At 37.8% G+C, this 22,497-nt stretch overlaps 1 protein-coding gene across 1 annotated transcript in view; it reads left to right on the top strand.

The window, feature by feature from the left end:
- The window catches only part of LOC145987952 (uncharacterized), a 43,079-nt gene extending 20,904 nt beyond the window's left edge, over positions 1 to 22,175 (top strand). The window contains exon 2 of the mRNA XM_083122794.1: positions 20,899 to 22,175. Within this exon, the coding sequence (XP_082978920.1) occupies positions 20,921 to 21,682 (762 nt within the window). The 5' untranslated portion in view covers positions 20,899 to 20,920 and the 3' untranslated portion in view covers positions 21,683 to 22,175. The remainder of the gene's footprint in view (positions 1 to 20,898) is intronic.
- Positions 22,176 to 22,497: the final 322 nt, after the last annotated feature.

Raw genomic sequence — 22,497 nt, 5'->3', positions numbered from 1 at the left:
TTCATGCAGATAATTTGCTTAAATATATTGTCTGTGTTCAACATTTATTTCAGATCCTAATTAACATGAGTACACTTTTAGTGAGAAATGCTCACATGAGAGAGAAAGAGAGAGATAGAAATAGTAGTTATTTTTTTTATTTCTTTCTGTGTTTGTTATTACGTACACTTTTTGGCTAAATGGAATGATGAAGATGAGTGGTGATTATACGAAATTGGATATGTCATGGAGTCCTTCATATACATATTATTCTTAATCCGCAAGAGAATAAAATAACCAAACTAGAAATGGAAGTAATTTCAGAAAAATCATACGAAAATAATTACATACGGATTTTAAGAATATTTCCTTGCAGGAAATAAATGAACTTAAGCAAAGATTTCAAACACTATCTCAGAAAAATCAATTCGAAATTCCAAAGAATGGCTTACGAGAAAAGCTTCTGGCCCGGTTCAATATGATAATGTTTATCTTTGCAAAGACAACACTCCCGCATGCTCGACGGGTCCAAGGTTCGCTTAGCCTTTACGCACACAATGACGCTGTATGATGCCATACGGAAGAGAGTGAACGGTCAAGGAAAATCATGAAAATTGTAAGTGGGTGAAAATCATAAGGAGGGTGTTATATTTATACTGGCGTAAATTATGGGCGTCTGACGGTTGATCGACCCGTGGAAATTGTGATCTATTTTTTATTTTTGATAATTTATAAACTCTGCACCATTTTTTAAGAATGTTCTTCACATACTTCGAATGATACGAACTTTCGTAATTTGCTACTCTATATCACCACTTATTTGTAACTTTCACCCGCATTGAGGTGATCTGTGGGAATATCAGAGAGTATCTACGAGTTGAATTCGATATTGTTAATTTGCTAGGTCGAAAGAATAGAAATAGACGGACCTTGCAGACTTAGGGAAAGAGGCACGGAGTGGAATGTTTATATTTATTCTCCCTCGCACAGATTAGATAAACTCTTCAATGTTGCTGCAAATCTGTCTTTCGGTGGTTTGTGCTTCTTGCTTGTAATTTATTGGTATCACCATTGGCAATCAATGGACATAAACTGCGATCAATAATACATTGGTAATTATAGAATTTCTCAGCGAAAAATTCAGGCTCGACCACGACTCGAACCTGGGTCTCTGATCTGTTTGTCTTTTTTGGAGTTGGGGGGACATCGATTCAACATCTCTAGGATTTTTTTTGGCGACGGTACTTTTGATACTTTTGTCTTTCTGAACATTTTGATATATACAGTAGTGAGTCGTAGAAATAGCTAAAATTTCAACATTTGAATCGAATTGAAACTTCAGGTTCCTGGCTACGCTTAGAAACTATATGGTGTGTGGATGAAACTGAGGTCTTGTGTGTGCGCGCGTCGGTATGTGCATGCAGGGTGTGCAAAGAAAACATACCACAATCAATATTCAGATAGAGCTTCCTACAATGTGAGTGAGAATGTTCTTTCGAATGTCGCGCAAGCAACTTCTGTTCCATGAAAGTGCATTTAGAAATCGAACAGTTCCATAGAACATAGAAAATAAATACACCTCACCACTCAAATTTCTGTTACGTATGTGTGTGTGTATATATACTCTATGTGATCAAAAGTATCCGGACACACCGCGAAACGTGTGTTTATCATAGAGGGCGACACAGTACTGCCATCTACCGCGTGGAACACATAGTCAGCGAACTCGGTAGTCTCCGGACAGTGTGAGACAGCAGTATGGGATGATCTGAGGAACTCAGACTTTCAACGTGGTCAGTTGGTTGGGTGCCACTTGTGTAGGAAGTCTGTGTGTGAGATTTTCACCCTCCTAAACATCCCTCTGTCCACTGTTTCCGATGTTATAGTGAAGGGATGTGTACAACCCAAAAGCGTGCAGGCCAACCTCCCATGTTGACCTCCAGAGACCATCGAGTGTTGGAGAGAGTCGTACAGCATCATCGTCAATCATCCATCGCCACCATCACACAGGAATTCCGAACTGCATCAGGATCTACTCCAAGCACCATTACTGTTTGGCGCAAGGTGCGTCGAAACTGGACCATAGAACAGTGGAAAACCGTTGTGTGGAGTGATGAATCACAGTACACAATGTGGCGATCCGATGGTAGGGTGTGGGTGTGGCGAATGCCTGGTGAACGACATCTAACAGCCTGTATAGTGCCGACAGTGACGGGGTTAGAGTGTAGTCATGTTTCTCCTGGAGGGGGCTTGGCCCCCTTGTTGCTTTACATGGTAATGTCACGTCACAAGCTTACGTTGACATTTTATCAGCTTTCATGCTGCCTACCGTCGAAGACCAGTTCGGGGTTGACCATTGTGTCTTTCAACACGACCGAGCACCTGTCCATACTGCAGGGCTTGTGGGGGAGTGGTTTGACGACAGCAACGTCCCACTAATGGACTGGCCTGCGCAGAGTCCTGACTTGAACCCCATAGAACATCTCTGGAATGTTTTGGAATGCCGACTTCGTGCTAGACCACACCTCTCCACATCAGCACCTCTTCTCATTTTGGCGCTCTGCGAGGAATGGGCTGCTATTACTCAGGAAACCTTCCGGCACCTGATTGAAAGTATGGCTGTGAGAGTGAATGCTGTCATCAAGGCTAAGGGTGGGCCAACACTGTATTGACTGCCAGTGTTCCGGATGGAGAGTTGCCCAAACTTGTACTTTATTTTCAGGTGGGTGTCCGGATACTTCTGATCACATAGAGTATATATATATATATATAGATACAGGGTGTCTCATAAGAAATAGTGCAAACTGACACAGTTGAAAGTACACGATAATAGAAGCAAAAAAGGCTCAGTAAACATCGGTCCGCAAACGAGTCGTTTTCGAGATAATTGCGAATGTGTGGTTACAAGCCGCCACTGACTTCATTGTTTGTAAACGTCGTCCTAGGTGGTAAAATGCTAAGAATGTGTGCTAATGTGTGGTTACAAGCCGTCACTGGTTGCATTTTGTAAACACCTCTCGGAAATGTTTTCTTTTGTAAACGAAGAGCAAACCTCGGAACGCGCAAGGAGTAAAGGACTCTTGTGTTTACAAAATGCAATCAGTGACTGCTTCTAACCACACATTCGCACACATTATTAGCATTTGACTAACTAGGAATACGATTACAAACAATGAAGTCAGTGGCGGCTTGTAACCACACATTCGCAATTATCTCGAAAACTACTCGTTTGCGGACCGATGTTTACTGAGCCTTTTTTGCTTCTATTATCGTGTACTTTCAACTGTGTCAGTTTGCACTATTTCTTATGAGACACCCTGTGTGTGTATATATATAGTGATCTAATATTAATTTGTACGTACAGTCACCGGCAAAGAAATGGACGCCTAGATCCTGAAATTGTCGCTTCGCTGCAAAGCGTTGTGTGTGTTGCCTAACTCTCCTGCACTGGTAGAAGTTGCCCTTGTACATTGACTATTTACATCCAGTCATTACCGTAGAGTTAGGCAACACACACAACGCCTTGCAGGGAAATCTAGGTGTCCTATTTTCTTTTGCCGGTGACTGTACATCAAAATTTTATGAACATTTTATGTAGGATCTATTAGGCTTGGAGTTCTGATTACAATAGTGACTCCTCCCCAACTGGAAACTTTTCAATAATCACACTCTCTGTGCACATAACACGCGTTTGTATGGCGAATGGCGAGCATATGTGAGCATCCATGTTTGATTAACATAAAAAGTACTCACTTTCCTGGTAGGAATTCCGAAAGGAACCACGTGTACGACGAAATGGTTCTTACTTTCATACAAATTAGCTGTTTCTGAAAACGTTCCCTGGCACAAAATACTTTCAGGGTTTGTTTTAAAAATGTACACTTTTCTAAAAGTTCCTTGACCGTAATGAAAATTTTCTAAGTCCAGAAATCGTTAATTTGCAACATAGCTCTTGAGAACCAGCAGAGAGTAACCAAATTTACTACAGGTCTCTCTACTAGGCGAGAAACCCTGTGGTGAAAGATTTACATTCTTTTTAATAATATGAAGTCAGAAACTATAATAGCTGAACATATTAATAGAGAACAACACGGAAAACTCAACTATGTGGAATAATATAAGAGAATACTTGCGATTCGGCATGATAAGATAAACTGTTGTGAGGTTGGAAACACTGCACTCACTCGAGGTACACCTGGAGGAAATTTCTGACAAGTTTGAAAACAAAAGGACATAATTACGAATAGTTTATGTAAATAAAATATAACACCACCTTGCAAAGTACTGTGCAATGAGCGAAAATTAAAAAAATCTCGCAATTTGCAGCAAAAATGTGTTCGTCGCATAGAAAAGTGGTAGCTTGAGCGATCATCAACACGTTTCAAAGCATTTGCTACAAGCGATGTTGTAGAGTATTGGTAAAGTACTCGCCTCACAATTATGATTTTTCCAAGAATTAAGGATCGCGGCTTCAAATCCAAAGCTCTACAAAACTTTTTCGTTTTTTTGTGTGTGTGTGTGTTAGTGTGGCATCAGATGATACATTGAGCATATATCATATTTAATATTGTGACTAATTTTATTTTAAAAGCACAGATTTATGCGATAACAGAGGCTAGCAAGGGAATCTCAAAGTGTGTTCACACAACTTGTCTTAAGTTTGGTGTAGGAAAAATAAATGTATCACGATTAATCATATAATGCATTGGCAAACTTGTAAATGATAGTTGTGCTTTTCCATTGACCATATATTCGTTTAATGACGAACTTGCTAAAAGGACCATCTCAGGAAATTTAAATCTACAAGTTATGCAAGCAAAGCACTTCAAATTCACGAAACAAGAAGAAAGGAGAAAAATACCTAAGCCTTAAAATTAAGGAAAATGTATCAAAAAAAGGCAAAAACTATTGAAAATGACCTAAAAGCCAAAAGTTTGACAAACGCAAAGAATTAACGTTTTCTGGTTCTAGCTGAAGGCAACAGTACTGATTCGGTTTAGCATTGTTTTGTAGGCTCAGAAAATAAGATGATTCTTCATCAACTTCCGAGCCATAGTCAGCACACTCCTTGTGTGAACAAATACTATCTGTTGGAATACAACAATTTAGGTATTTTTCGATCCAAATTGATGAATCTAGTGCCAGAAAGAAGAAACAAATACATTGAGCTGCTGGAAACATTCGTCGATTTGAACACCAGATTTTTTTTTCTTAGAACATTCTGAAACAATTATTAAACTGAATTACTAAACTTCATTCTCAATGTATCTGATGACACACTAACAAAGAAAAAAAACGAAAGAAAGTTTTGTAGACCTTTGGATTTGAACCCGCGACCCTTAATTCCTAGAAAATCATAATTGTGAGGCGAGAACTTTATCAATATCTACAACATCGCTTGTAGCAAATGCTTTGAAACGTGTTGATGATCGCTCAAGCTACCACTTTTCTTTGCGACGAACACATTTTCGCTACATATTGCGAGATTCTTTAATTTTCGCTCATTGCACAGTACTTTGCAAGGTGGTGTTATATTTTATTTACATAAGCTATTCGTAATTATGTCTTTTTGTTTTCAAACTTGTCAGCAATTTTCTCCAGGTGTAGAGCCCAACACATATATTTCTGCCGTGCGATGCGCGACACAACTTAAGAAGCAGTGTTGCTAATGGAGCAGATAGAAAAATCGGTGCAGTTCGCCGATGCACAGCTGTTACGTAAAGTCACGGACACTTCTGGCTTGTAACGACCCTATTGAAGAAGCACTGAAGCAAGCCATCCATGTCTGACCACCAAGCGCCTTGTGACTAGACAACCCAACCAGCATTGCAATTCTGCGGCTTGTATACCAGTCACGGGTATACATCTCTGTAAATTGAGTAGTGATGCCAAAGAGAAATACGAGATGAAGATTGTCGATCGTAATGTCTCTTGTTCTCGACATGGAATAATACTCGGTCCACGTTACGTTCCATTATTTAATGTTGTTTGGGAACGAACCTGACGGACTGGGTTTATATTTTCACTCCTTGCATTACAGTAAATTCCATATTTTACAATTATATTAATGCTTTGAACGAAAATAATGCCCAGAAAAACATCGAACACACGTTCACACCATTCTTCTCACACACATGCACGTGAAAACAAACACACAAAGCTAAGTTTTAACTTCCAAGTGAATGTCCAAATAACAGTAAATGGAGAAGCACGATGTGCGAAACATGGGATTTTTCACAGAAAGAATGCGTCTATTTGTGACATACGTGGTTTCTATTAATAGACAATGAAACAATTATGAGAGAAATTAACATGCATTTTCGTCTTCAGGTGCTGAGGAAGGAAACAGACTGACTGGAAAAAAGAAAACATGGTGTTATTGATAGTGTTGGTTAGCGTACAGAGCTTTCATCAGTGAGGTCTAAGTTCGATTCCCACCAAGGACAATTTTTTTATTCTTTTCTATTAGTGAAGAAGTATGTAATCTTGTTTTCTAGGCATTTTGACGAAAGGATACGCATCAAATTTGTTCGTTTAATCTGTATTTTCATTCTTCTAATAAGTTCTCTATCGCAATGGGATATAGAAATTCTCTATCTAGGCGATGGATATCTTCTCAAAGGTTACGTAGCTACGAATCTCCGGTCCCTTCCACCCACTTGTCTTATTTATTTACTTCATTTCATATAACGAAAACACACAGATATAGTTAGAACAAGAAACACACCTCGCGTCGAAGGTTCCAGACTCGAGTTCTGGCTTTTTTTTTTTTTTTGCGAGGGTGATTATTCTTGTGTGTCTGTTTATCATCTTTGTCAAAAAAATATTCCTCATTATTTTGCGTGATTAACCTAGGGTGAGACCAAAGCGACTGAAATAACAAGAGTACAGAAAATGCAAGACACATCTGCCTAGGCATGTTATACCTTGGGAATTAGCAATCTGAAAATTAACTTGCGTTTCAGTCGACTACTTGCGAAAGAGTTTCGTGTTGTCTCGTTTGGAGTGTTGGTTATCGTGTCGCACTAGCATGCGGGCAACCCGAGTTCGAGCCCAGCGGAAGGAAAGGTTTTTTTGTCTAATTTCATCCAATCTTATTTATAAAACTGAGGTTTCTGCAAAAACCTTTTGAATTGCATGCCACTTCGTATGTTGGTAATCTGAAAGCAGCAAAGATGAAAATTTGATGTTCCGAAGCGACGATGTATTTGTGTATGTGTTGAAAAAACTCAGTTATTTATTAGCGAAAAACATGCAGCCACGTGATCATTGAGAACGCTTCCTAGTTGTCAGTGCTAATATGGCAGTAGCTACAGTCTGTCAACACACACCAACTTTCACGTTTCCCGTAAAATGATTACCTTTCCACGTTTCAAAATCATGAGTGCTGTCTAAAGCAATACTTTGATACTTGCGTTTGCATGTTCGAGTCTAAAGTAATACGAAACTTTTTTCCCAACAAATGACATTGAAACCATTAATAACTGTTTGCAATGTGATACTGATATCATATATGGAAAGAATAAAAATGGAGAATTTCGCTTAATAAAACTTATACATAGGGAGCGGAAGTTGATGAAATGTCATCTTTTTTCTGACATCTCGGACACGATGCCCATTAAATATACACAATATTACACTTCATCTAGAACCCAAAAAAGGTAATTTTAAAGTGCATTATTTTGCATTTGTTGCCATTTGTCAGGTTTTAGGTCATTTTCCCGGATTTTCGGCATTTACCCGTCATTTTTTGCAATATTCGGTATATTGTTTCATCATATTTTGTCACTTCTTTAATTTTGGTAATATTCTTGAATCTTTTCACCAAGGTATATATATCTCGGAGGATTGCAATTTACGAGCAAAATAAATGCTGAACTGGTGACAGTCTTTGTTGTGTCGGGGGAAACGACCAGGTGCCCGTCTGGGGCAAACTCAGATTTAAGATCAGATAAGGAGAGGCTTAAAAATACCATAGCTAGACCCCGTTTGCACTGAAAATCCTCGTTGCATATTTTAATTGAATGTGCATGTGCTATCATTTGGTGCCCTTTTTTTTAAAGCAAGATTGCATTTTGTTTAATTTCATTTTCATTTCAATTTTTAAACTGAAACTAACCAATTTAATGGTCATTTTTTGCATTTTACGTCATTTTCTCCCCATTTTTTAGGATATTCTATAGGTCGTATACCTATATTTTTTAGGTCATCAACTTCCGCTCCCTACTTATAAATATATTAAATTATGTGGATACCTGATGTGAAACGTACGATGCACGATCAGAGAGCCTGAATGTTGCATTGAAAACTGCAGAGAACAATGGCTGACTTATGAACAGTGAAATGTTTTTCCATGCTCCAATGGGATTTTATTTATAACTATAAATAAACAAGGAAGAAGGACACAGGTTGGTATGATGAACTAAATTGTAATCTAAAAGTTTTAATTGAAGAAACAAAACACGTTCGCGGTTAAAAATAGGGCATTCAATTTCAGGCACATTACACTAAGTGAAAGAGTATTTTCAAAATTAATAATATTTGGATAACCGGCAAATCCAAACTTGATGTTAACCACGTAATGCACTTGATAATCAAAGAAACATAATTTTTCTTGAGCATGCCCTTTATTTTGTGTCTTGATTGTTGAAATAATACGTTGAAACGAACAGTAGTATGTTTTAGAGTGTGTTTAGAATCTCTTGTGTACTGCATGTAAATACTGAAGTCATTTTAGTTTCCTAATCAAATAACAATTATTCAGTGTAATCCTTTAAAAGGAAAGCCTTTGTTTCTTTGCAGCTGTTCATGACAGAAATTCAATTGCAAGACAAGTTACCAAATTAGCAATAGTTCTCTTACATATTTGTGGTATGTGCTTGTCTGCCTTATACCGGATGATGAAGGAAGCAGATATAAAAGATAGGCAATTACTGTTCTTGGGTAGCTCGTCCTGCTTTTGTCAGAAAACCTGATCAGCATACTGAACCAAGCCATCACACGAGATACGACTTCAATAATATAATTACGTTTCTGTGGCCAAATAACTCCAAAAAAAGGCAATAAAATTGTCAGTGTGAGGAGACGGAGAAATAATTTCCTTTTATCTTACATTATACTCTGTCTGTATGCCCAGTGTGGTTTGTCTGTCCCAAAGCTGAAGACAAACCTCTGTCTGTCTGTTGTAAAGCGTGGCATGTTTTCTTCCAGCTTACAAATCACATAAAATACCTTCGTTCACTTCAGTGTGCTGGTTCTGCAGGCTCAAGGTCATTTCGACTGATAACGAGATACCACGTGACTCCGGGGCCAACTGTCAGCACCGAAGACAAGCTTCAGTAACTTTTGCGAGGTTCCTTCTAGTCCTAGACAGAGCGCATGCTCCGTAATTATGTGCAGAAAACCCATGTTTTCTGTGTATAAAATTTACGTATGTTTGGATTGTGTGCTCAAATGTTGCAGTAAACATAACTCCGTGACACACAACAATAATTACAAGTGCTTCAAAGATTAGAAACTTAGCTAGCGTTACTCATAAGACGATTAGATTGTCCGACTGACAGAAGACCAGGTGGTGGGTTGGTAGCGTGTTAGTTTGACACGCAGGAGATACTGGGTTCGATTCCCGTTTGATTGCCTCCAATTTTTTTCTTAACTCGAGCGACTATATATTTCAATTTATTTATTGCGAACATTCTTATTTTAGTTGTTGTGCAAATTGTTGAATTTTGTTTTCCAAACGATTACGATAATTTCTTGTGAATAGTATTATATGTATTTCTGGATCATTTTCTCGAAAGAAATGTATACTTTTCGCCAAGGCATAACATTTTATTGAGTATGTTTGTAAAATGATGAGAAATGTGAAAAAAAACTATCGTAAAAAATAATTTTCACAAATAAAATTTAAAACGGTAAAGTAAAGATTTCCACCCAAAAATAAAGTAAAAATGTATTTAACTTTTAAATGCATGTTAATTTCTCTCATAATTGTTTCATTGTCTATTAATAGAAACCACGTATGTCACAAATAGACGCATTCTTTCTGTGAAAAATCCCATGTTTCGCACATCGTGCTTCTCCATTTACTGTTATTTGGACATTCACTTGGAAGTTAAAACTTAGCTTTGTGTGTTTGTTTTCACGTGCATGTGTGTGAGAAGAATGGTGTGAACGTGTGTTCGATGTTTTTCTGGGCATTATTTTCGTTCAAAGCATTAATATAATTGTAAAATATGGAATTTACTGTAATGCAAGGAGTGAAAATATAAACCCAGTCCGTCAGGTTCGTTCCCAAACAACATTAAATAATGGAACGTAACGTGGACCGAGTATTATTCCATGTCGAGAACACGAGACATTACGATCGACAATCTTCATCTCGTATTTCTCTTTGGCATCACTACTCAATTTACAGAGATGTATACCCGTGACTGGTATACAAGCCGCAGAATTGCAATGCTGGTTGGGTTGTCTAGTCACAAGGCGCTTGGTGGTCAGACATGGATGGCTTGTTTCAGTGCTTCTTCAATAGGGTCGTTACAAGCCAGAAGTGTCCGTGACTGTACAACAAGAGAATTAGGGAATTCAGGTCTATCTAACGTTGAGTTTTAAACGTCATGCATTATATCAGGACTAGGATTAATATATACTAACAAGTGGCTTTGTATGTAGCAATATATATATGGACTTAAAATTCGCAAAATATAGACTAACACATACGTAAAATTACAAAAAATGCTGCAAAGAAGAGTTCTTCATAGTGATTCCTCATTTGAGTGATTTCAAACAAAATACACACTTTATTATTTTCCATTGCTTAATGTACTGGTGGCGTTCTAACTGTTCACTCCCAAAACCCGTCTACACTGATACTGATACGGAACTGCAACGACAGATAATACACGACCGACACTACCACTGCTTTGAGAACTAATAACATGCGAACGTGTTAACCGCGACAATTGGACCACAACACTCCTCCTCAAGCAGTATTATTGCCTCTCTATGATCGGCGACAGTCGGTTGCCTTTGTTGTACATTTACAAACGATGCCGGCTTCCACAACAATAACAAGTACATATACTGCCTAGACGATAAGCTGCGCGGCTTTTTTTTTTTTTAACTTGTCACCCATCAAAGCATGGCAATTTTAACACAGAAAACAATATGCATCGCACTAAACAACAAAAATGACAGCCTCCTCTATGCAATTTCTACAAGAAAACGTGCCAGAGCCAAGAGTTGAAATGCCCATGGAGCCACGTAATTTATTTCTTTTTGAACAATTCCAAAATTATGAAATATGAACAATTTGTGAATTTCCCGAACTTGGCTATGCAAGGTTTTTGATTTCAACTTTCACAGAACTGGAGGCATTATGGAATTTAACGTTCATTAACAAACACACACTTTCACATACACACAGGCAATACACGCACACAACGTCAAACCGGTCAAATACTTAGTAGAAAATAAAAATATGGTGCTTCCAATCCAACAAAACTCAGTCACTTTAACTGCCTTTCTCCTTCCGTGACAGAAATAGTGCTTCATTATTACAGTTGGCAACACAAGTTACTAGCTAGCCAATGAACATGCACTGCATAAAAGAAGCAACCACTTCGTCATGCTATATTGCCACATTACCGTCCCTGCAGAACGGTGTGAACCGCGAGCTGGAGCGCTATTCAATTGTTTTCAATGATGTTTGCGCGAGTGTGTCCAGGAATGGAATGACAATATTGCAACAATGGCGAAGGTTGGAGAGCAGCGTAGAACACGTGATGCTAAGAGAGAGGGAGACGAAACGAAAATTGGTATGTGGGCAACGGCAAATATGTGTGTGTTGCACTCTACCACGAGTGAGTGCAGTGTTTCCAACCTCACAACAGTTTATCTTATCATGCCGAATCGCAAGTATTCTCTTTATTCCACATAGTTGAGTTTTCCGTGTTGTTCTCTATTAATATGTTCAGCTATTATAGTTTCTGACTTCATATTATTAAAAAGAATGTAAATCTTTCACCACAGGGTTTCTCGCCTAGTAGAGAGACCTGTAGTAAAGTTGGCTACTCTCTGCTGGTTCTCAAGAGCTATGTTGCAAATTAACGATTTCTGAACTTAGAAAACTTTCATTGCGGTCAGTAACTTTTGGAGAAGTGTACGTACCTTAAAGTCCTGCTGCCTTTTATTAAACCAGGGCGTCATTTGCTCCGAATTTACCGGTTCTCCCGTTTTTTTATTGTTTTCTTTATTTATTGTATACAATGTACAAATTACTTTTTAAAAAATCTCGATGGTGTAGTCGCCTTGTATGTAACCAATGGGTACCAGGTATGATTCATACTTAGCAACTTAGTATTCCACTCGGTGCAGGATCTACAAATGTTGGGCCCTTCCGCAAAATAATACTGTAGGCCCCCCTCTATATAAAATACACTTACTTGTGAAATAAAATGTCAAACCTTTTCCTGTTATTCAGTTTCTTCAGTGTGTGTACGTGCGCCCGCCCTCTGGGAAGACATACTTTTTTATTATTTAGCGTCGCTTTTCTGCCACTTTCGGCTAATCACGAAACTTGCGATGAGTGATGAAATTGATAAAGGAACACTCGCAAAAGAACAGCCATGCCCAAACGGGGATTCACATCCGGGACCCCTGCGCCCAATGTGATAACCGCTCCGCCACAGAATTGTCGAAAAATTTTGCAAGATCATGTAAAGATAACTTTTGACAAGTCACTTTTGTAAAGAAACCATTCAACTGAGAATAATATTTCTGTAATTGTTCTGCTTTTGCTATCAGTTCGATATGCGTTGGGTTGGGTCAGGTTTGATGGCCCCCAGGTGAATAGTAATTTCGTCATATCCACGGGATTTTCGTCCCTTTCTCCTCTTTGCAATATTAGTAAGAACAGTTTCACCTCATAACTCACATGTACGAACATAGTACAGTGTCTCTCAAAAGTTTTAGGACAGTTCAACTACATGTATACCCAACGACAGTTATAGTATTGGAGGGACAGAATACTTAAAAATTGTTACAAGGGAAGGGCATGGTGTGGTGGTTAGAGTTCTCGATTGGGCTGCTTGCGGTCCCAGGTTCTATCCTCCTTACGAGGTGTTCTCTTTTCTTTAATTCTCCTTTTATTAGAATCAAGAGCATGGTAACATTAATTGTAATAGCAGTGTATAGTAGATACATTGTTCTGCATCTGGAATTTATAACAAATAAACAAATAAATGAATTGACACACGTTGAAAGGGATATTTTCATGTGTAAGATCGTGAATTATGATACTTTAACGATAATTGTGTACTGCTTCAAAGACATTGACAAATATTAAAGAAATAACTATTTATATTTGTGGCAATTCAGGACATACTAATTTTACCCATTTTCCCATTCGAGTTCAATGCAAGGATACCTCCACAAATATCGACTGAAAAGTTTTAATCATGTACAATTCTCCATTAAATGTTTTCGCCGATTCGTACTACGAGTACCTTAGTTTTCTTTGTTACAAACAAGTATTCTTTGCACACATGTGGAAGGAGAGTTGCATCTATATTTTACATTGATCAGCTCCTTCTACCTGCTTTCAGGAGCGAGAGCTTGCAGGGTAGCGGTTACCGTTGGCAGAAAATTTTCGTAAGTTTTAGACATATCCCATTGTGTTCACTGTCCACGGCGTGTGAAACTGAATGATTCAGTTTGGAATTAACGATGGAGGGAGGAAATATATTAAATTACAAAATCTCCATTTCAACGAACCGAGAAGTGGAAAAAAATTGTAAAATTCTTATAAATATTAAAATTACATTCATGTTTCAGTGATATAATCGCAAGTAAAATCAAATATCTTACGTGGAAGATTTTATCTTGGTCTGTACTCAGCCAAAAGGCATTTCGCACCGATCTAATACATTCTCCAATAAATTTCAAAATGTTATTGAATGTTTCATGTCGATAATTTGATCAATGCATCAATTCTTGACGCCGAGACGATATTTTCTGCAAACTGCCTCTTCTCTCCTCTCGTCTCCAGTTTCATCTGTTCTTCTCTTTAACTTTTTCTCTCCCCTCCTTTTCCTCTGCTTTTATCTCATATCGCCTTCCCTACTTTTCTCGCATCTTGTCTCCATCCCACTCTTCTCCACTCTTCTCCACTCTTCTTATCTCCTCTCCTGTCTTCGATTTCTAACTCAACTGAACTCTTCTTTTCGTTTTTCTCTTTTTCTCTACTCTCCACTCCTCTTCTCGTCTCCTCATCTCCTCTCATCTCTTTTTCCTCCTCGTATCTCCTCTTGCTCCATTTTCCCCATCTCTCCTCGAATATTTTTCCTTTCTCCTCATTACTTCTCCTATACACTTCTGTCCTCTATTTTCTTCCCTCCTTTACTTTTCCTCTTCCCCTTTCTCTCTTCTCTTTTGTCCCCTTTTGTTTCCTCTCTCCTCTTTTCTTCGTGTAGACTCATCAGCAATGAAGTACTAGAAAATCGATTTTCTTTCTTTCAGAAAGTATTTATCATTTGCAACAAATGTAATACTGATATTTTTTTTCTAGTTTTATATAATAAAACTTAAGATTCATTTCTTTCGCGTATTTCATAAATATATATTGTGCATGTGGCAACACTGAAATTGAGTCTAACTCTACACGCAACCCACCAACGCCTTGTGTAAATTAGGTTGCATAGTTTAAAATGTCGTTGTCCTAAAACTTTTGAGAGACACTGTACAATCTCGCACCACAGAGCTAGGGATGAAAAACTCGCGGTTAGAAAAAAAATTAATGCTTTGTTTGTGGTATGGAGCATCCAACAGAAGTTATAAACTGAAAACTATGGCACATTAGCCAATTTAAAATTAATAACAAATCTTTTCACCTTACAATATTCAGAACTTTTTTTCTTCTTCCTCTGCAGGGGTCCCGGGTTCGAATCCCGGCCTGGGTATGGATGTTTGTGAGTATCCATTCATCAATTTCATCATATCATCACTCATCCCCATCTTCGCAAATTAGCCAAAAGTTGCACAAAAAGCGAGGTAAAATAAATCCAATCAATCATTTTTTCCTCTGCTCTGCGGTGTTGGGCAATTAATTTACTATGTGGTTATTGTTTTACATACACATATTTGAGGAGTAAGGGCCCTCTAAAGACTTGCTATCCACACCCCCCCTTCTCCCGCACTCCGGGGTCTTGCGATTTTTAGATCCCGCCCTGATTCCCTGTAACTGTTATTCCAGGTCAGATTGGCTGACTCAATTTTAAACTCCTAGTGGAAATGACACATACTACGCTATGGACATAGACACACATAGGGTTTTCTTTTATTATTTAGAGAAGAGAGCTTCAACTTATGAAAGGCCATGGGGGTCATGCCCCCCCCCCCTCGAACCCTAAAATATTTAAACAAGAACCTATAAATAAGCTACGAAAATGACATCGACGATTTTGCAAATTTGTAAAACTTTCATTTTTTTTTTTTTTTTTGCATAAATGAATGTGTTTGTTGCGTAGAAATGTGAAGTCTGCAATATTGAGTAATTTTAGTTTTATAATCATTCATGGAAGGCTACCAGACGTCGGCTTCAGTGATTTAGTCGGGACATTCCATTACTTTTAATCCCTGTCCAGACTTTTTCCAAACTACAGTCGAGATGCGAAAATGTATCTTCTTTTTGTTAACTCACATTTAGACATGTTCTTTACTGTAATAATAATAGCTAACAGTGGCGCAGGAACGTTTTTCATTTGGGGGGTACAAAATTCAGCCTCCCATATATATAAACACACATACTACTGCACCTAGAAATACATTTCGGGGGTCCAACCAAGTGTTGCAATAATAATAATAATAAGAACAATAATAATATATAATTACAATTATAATAATTATATTTAATTAAATTCAAATATTTATTAAATATGTAAGTTAATTAATATTGTATTGTTGTTATTACGTGAATAGGTAAAAGATAGTAAAAGAGTAGAGATATAAAAACATATATTCATTATCTAGCTTACGTGTAGTTAAGATCGTCAAGATTTGCATTAAAACAACTGCCCTGGCAAGGAATTGAATGTCAATAGAAAAATAATTGAATATTTATTGAATAACAAACAAGGAGTTAGATCCAATTAACGAAATGTAAAGTTTCTGATTAATATTTTATGGATATTATCATTAGTTGTGTGCATAAATCTTTTGTAACCCTTCAAAGCCCTATGAGCCAAATTCCTTGCCTTCCAATAAGTTCAGCGGAAATAACCATCGATTATATAAAAAATGCTAAACAATTATATTTTGATTATTAACTTTTACTTCTTGGTAAGTCTTTCGGGGGAGTGTCCGGACCCCCTCCTAAATACGTCCTTGATACTTATAATGTGAAGGCATGGGAAATATTCTATTTTAGAACAGCACACACGAATGTCCTGTTATTCAATGCGAAATTTGCATAACTATTTTTTTCTGTTTTTCTTAGAATTTGTTTTTTTTATTAAAACAGATTTTAAAACCAGATAACAATTCTGAAACATATAAAGCTCTTTACTTCGTTCTGGGCTTATTTGAATTTAACGGAACGGAAAATCAGGAGTTCGAAATGTGAAAATTGCGAACAAAGATACATCTATTCATTTTAATTCAGGTTGAGATTAAAGGGGGTCAGGAGGATCTTGAGCCACCCCAACCAGGAATAATCACCTCCCACCCACTGGATATAGAAACCACATTATTGAATATACCATACTTATTGAGTTCCACTTGAGTTCAGTTCATTCTAATTTTAAAGTCCCATAGCTACGCATAAAAATATCTTTAAACAATTTACAAGTATGACAGAAGTGTACCACATCCAATGTCTTTTAGAAGCCATGTATTTGGTATTTACTCAGACATCTGTAGGGTGTTGTATTAAAAAAAGAAAAAACTATTTGAGATGGTTCCCGATCAACTCGTAAGAAGTCTAACTTTGAAATATTTGTGGAACATTTGACAAAGCATTTATTTGTAATATGATTAGCTGTACCTAATGACACTCTTCAAGCACTGAAAGTACTATCATTACATATACAAAACCGAAATCCTTCAGATGTCAGAGGAAGCAAGGAAAGGCATACGTTCATTTTTTATTTTTTTTTAGTTTCAATCTTTGGTGGACAATATGAAGAACCGCCCAAGGTTTTCTTTTGTATGTAGTGGTATTAAATGCAGATACATGCGTGTGTTTTAGGGTGACATGTCAATTTCTCGTTTATGTGAAATGGTAAACTTTACAAGCAAAAGCATGTGCGCGTCACAGTTAAAGATTTTCGCATCTACAAAGAAAATCCAAAACACATTCCCACCTCGCCGGCCTCCGTGGCGGAGGGGTTAGCATAGTGCGCTTTGACGCCAGAGGTCCCAGGTTGGGCATGTGAGTATTCATCAATTTCATGATATCATCACCCATTCTCACCTTTGCGACTAGCAAAAAGTGGCAGAAATGCGAAGTAAAATAAACCAAATAAATCAACTAAACATTCCCATCTCACTCCAAGATCTTGCGAATCCAATCCAAAATCTACCAATAGAACCTGCAGTGAGTTTCATTTATCTCGTGCATTCATCTGACTAATGTAATTTTCTCACAGACTGACTTTAGGGTTTAACTTAAAATGGCGTTGTGTTTGTGTTGCATTTGATACCAAAATTAGATTTTAAACAATTAATGTCCAATTATAAGTATATCTAATACATAGGTAAAAATAATTCCCCCCTGATAATATCGCAAATTGCACCTTGTTTAAATGTCTAGGAAAAATTTCATTTCAACTAGGAATAATATCGCGATGCGATGAGTCGAAAATTGTCGGTCTCATCTCGTCTCCTGTGTGGCGAGGTCCTTCTCGTTCTTGTTTGTGTTAATTTTTGTTTTGGTTTCCACTCGGAAGTCATTAAAACTTATTCTACATTCACTTCATGCTCAGATAGGCTAATCGGGACTCTATTTTCAAAATCTCTTAATATATAGGTTTAAGTATAGTTTTACAAACACCCCCTTACAAAGTTATGAAAAATATGGGTGAGGTACAGCAGTACATTGTACCCCCCCCCCCCTTCCCAATTTAGTCTGTAGTGTCTCGTCTCGTTCGTGTAAGTATTTCGTTTTGGAAAATTCCATTTTAAATATTCAAAAGAAAATGGGATCAGTCATATACCCTTCTGATGAAGATTTGTATCTTATCTTAGAATTGACGCGACCATTTCTTTAGAAAAGTGTACCCCCCCCCCCCCTTACGCAAAGGAGCATTCGTCTGCAGTGTGATTCTAAGAGTAAATATGATTCCATCGTTCCACACACATTTTAAACAATTTTCATCTCCTTAAAGAGGTTTCCAAGAACTTGGGTCAATGAACTAACTAGTAGCAACCGCAATGTATAGTGGAACCACAAGCAAAACAACCTGCGCACACCCGCGACTCCTGTGCACCGTACTCCCGCGAGGAGGGGAGGGGAAGAGTGGACCATGATTCCTTATGGCCCGAGATGAACGGAAGAAGGGAAAGCTGCGCGTGGTGTGGTCGCTCAATAGTACAGTAGAATGGTTTGAATTTCTGTGGTAAGGAAGATAATGTTTATAAGTTATAAACAATATACACTTTTTTATGGGGCGAATTGAAAATAGGTTCTTTTAACAGTAGCACCTTGCGTCTGCTGTCAAATTACCAAGGGGGGGGGTACAGGGGCTACAACTCGATTTACGGATTTAGGGGGGTACGATGTACCCCTGTACCCCCCGTTTTTGCACCACTGATAGCTAATACGCAACATTAAATTTATATATATTTTTTTTCTAAACAGAGTTATCATGACTTTTCAATGGCGCTGGGATAAGAAAATTAAAAGAAGACATTGTTAATTTGCAGAACACAAACATTTGGATACTTCAGATTAATTGAATGTAAACAATTAGCCCTAAACTGTACGCTATGTGACACATTTGTCTGTAAGCGACGTGTGCTGCATTGTTGGGGAATGGGGGGGAGATGTATTGGTTAGTTGAATTGTTTGTTACTTTGGACCACAAGTTGCAACTCTACAACGTTTATCTCTCTAGCTGTAATATTGCCATAGTATTGGTGGTCACATCTAATACTCCAACATAGCCAGCTCCTGTGGCGCAATGGTTAGCACACCGCGCTACGACGCCAGGGTTTCGGGTTCGAATCCCGGCCTAGACATGGATGTTTGCGAGCGTCCATTTATCAATTTCATCACATCATCACTCATCCCCATCTTCGCACATTAGCCTAAAGTGGCACAAAAAGCGAAGTAAAATAAAGCAAATCAATCAATTAATACTCCAACAGCATTTCTCCGTGGCTACGACGCAGATGATTCCTGGTCTCAGCGTGGATATAGGTGTTCTTTGCGACTGTGTGCCTTCATCAATTTCATCATATCATCCTTGTCGTCGGGATTTGACAAACTTCACAGAAGAGTAACCTAAAATAACCTAATTGAATGAACTCCACAGCCATGGCCGTAGGCAGGAAAACATTTCGGGGGGGTTCATTCTTATTGTTCCCATGGGCTTCGCCAGAAATTTGAATAATAGAAATAATAACAATAATTGTACAATAATAATTAAAATTTCATAATAATAAAACAATTTTATTCCATAATAATAATACTAATAATAATTATTATTATAGTATTATTGTTATATCCTTGAGGGGCTTACTCAATCCAGCAGATGAGTGAATATCCAGCACAAGTTTCTTTTCTTTTTTTTTTTTTACGTTTCATACAGTGTGTACTGAAATGCACAATTATTATACTTCGTCATTAAACTTTAGATACCTTCAAGAGAAAAGCTTTAAAAGTTAGATGGAAATTTTAGTCATAAAGTTTTTGTTGTTTGACTTTAAAATTAAATTTTTGGAATTTTGAAAAGTGTGGAACCAGTTATTCTTTTAAAAAACTTAGCCTGGTGCATGGATTGTAACCTCAATCACGAACGTAATGCGCTACAAAACTGGAGATCCTAGGTTTGAACTATCAAGGAGGATTCTCGACTTTATCGGACAGGGAATTTAAAAGCTGGAAAGGGAATTTTGGGACAATCATAAGGGAATCTTTAGTCTATATTCCTTGTGACGCAGGAGCAACACTGGAAAGATGACAGCAGAAGTGATAATGGAGGGGTCGCGGGTGGGCTACGATTCCGAGAATAAATCCTGTTTCACTCAAGTTTCAGAATTCCAAATGTATGAAAATTCCACGTCGATCGTTTCAACATTGTCTCCATGTCTTTTTGTGATGCTTCGAAAAAAATAATTGAAAATTTGTTACAGATTTTGGTTTCTGAACTTCCATTAATCCAACATGTCAGAAGTTTCGGGGGGGGGGGTTGAACCCTAGAAACCCCCCCTCCAAATACGGCCATGTCCACAGCGTTTCTCTTTGGTCGACGTATTCGGATCAACTCCCTCCCCCTTAAAGAAATTATGGGTACGAAATGTATGTACAAAATAAAGATAAAACACGAATGCAAGACTGATATAAGTATGAAATATTATTGATAATTCTTAACAGAAAGCAAAATTAAATAAAATCTAAGACTTAAAAAGCATTTAAACATTTCAATTATTTTGTTTATATAGGTATATACGGATCTGGTGGCCCCTCTCTCAAAAAATCCTGGTCACGGGGCGGCGATTAAGTGAAGCTGTCCTTGCCTACCCAGTTTTGTCACCCAATCGCCGTTCCTGGCTGTGAAGAAGTTCAGCAACCTGTTCTGTGTACGCAATCATTGGCCTCCTAGAGCAATCTCTTGTTTTTCTTAATTAAAGTTCCTTTTAATTACTTTCTTTGTAAAACTGCCCGTCATTACTCACAGCTACTTTCCTTTATTATTTCAGATACCTAAGTAATTGAGTTAACATGGCAGAAGAGGAGAGAGAAAAACTCTGGCAACTTTTGGAATGCCCTGTCTGCTTCGAGATCTTAACGCCACCGATCACCATGTGCAAATCGGGCCACCATGTTTGCAACTCTTGCAAGCCAAATTGCTCGAACTGTCCGGTTTGCAGGGGAAGGTTCACGCCCGCCAGGAACCTTGCCTTGGAGTCGCTCTCCGAGACGATCTCGCTTCCATGTCCGTACAGGGCCAACGGATGTAAGGTGATTTCGCTTCTTCACGCAAGGTACGACCACAAGGAGTCGTGTTCGTTCAGACCGTTCAAATGCCCCATCGACGGATGCCTGAAGGTGGTGCACTCTTCCTCGTCTTTGAACCATCTGGTGATGAAACACAAAGTGCCTTCCGTCCAGTGCAAATGGGGGAAAATGCTACGCGAGGACCAGTTCAAGTGGGAGTTCCCCAACCACACGGTCAAAGAGGACACTTCCATTCTCGACACGGCCGACGGAACGTTATTTCTCTTCCAACAGAAGGCGTTAGCGTCCCACGTCTTCGTCTGTTGGTGCCAGATGATTGATAACGCCGAGGAAAATGTAAAGTACGAATATTATATTTCTGTCGAGGATGAGTCTGTTCAGAAGGCCACCTTCCATGGTCCGGTGCATCCCCCTGGTGTTACGTTCGATGATATTAAACTAGAAAGAAATTTTCTGATTCTTGGAGGACATTCTAAACAGAATCTCAGCATCTTAATTTTTGGAAAACAGGAACAAATCACCTAGAAAAAAAATACATGCAGGTTGAATCTTAGCAAACTGATATAGTATCTATTCAATATTTTAAATTTTTATTTTACCAACTGTATATGCATGATAATCAAAATGTTGTTTGAAAACTGTATTCAAACAGGAAAAACTTAATTTATCCTTCGTACTCTATAAAACATATTTGACTTGTAATCTTGTGTATCAAATTTTATTGCATGAACTTCATTGAATTCAACTAATTGTATTTCGTATAAACCAGAGTAGTATAACATATTGTCAAGCTATTGTGCACACAACTTTCTTCTACTCTAGAATTTTATCTTGCATGTTTTATTCGTTATATTCAGTGTAATTTCGTGAGATTTGGTATGTCCGAGTATTAATGTGTAATGTCAGCGATGATCTTTTTTTTTTATCAACATATGCATGTTTAAGTAAGCTTTAATTTTGAAATAAAACGTTTGTGTCAGATTTCAGATTGCCTCTTGATAATAAAGTTGAGTTTAATTTTAGGGTGTGTGTGATGGGGAGGGAATGAGTAATTCAAAAGATATTGCATCAAATGCAGATGGATATGTTCTGTCTTGTTGAGATGAAATATTTATTGAAATTCAGGAGTGGAAAGTAACCCCAAGCATTACTTTTATTATTATTATTATTCGACATATTTAATTATATCAAATTTTGGGCACATGGATGTTAAATTGTATAAGACAAATGTAAAATCTCACTCGTCGAAAACTCCGGTATCGGCGATTGGTGCCAAAACTTTTTTTTGGTAGGGGGGAGAGGGCAAGGATTAATTTCTCTTGTTAGACAAGAGCATTAAG

This window comes from Lepisma saccharinum, chromosome 5 (assembly GCF_977018435.1).
Source record: "Lepisma saccharinum chromosome 5, izLepSacc3.1, whole genome shotgun sequence".
Lineage (NCBI taxonomy): Eukaryota > Metazoa > Arthropoda > Insecta > Zygentoma > Lepismatidae > Lepisma > Lepisma saccharinum.
Note: the sequence above shows the minus strand (reverse complement) of the source record. Positions and strands in the feature narration are given on the sequence as shown.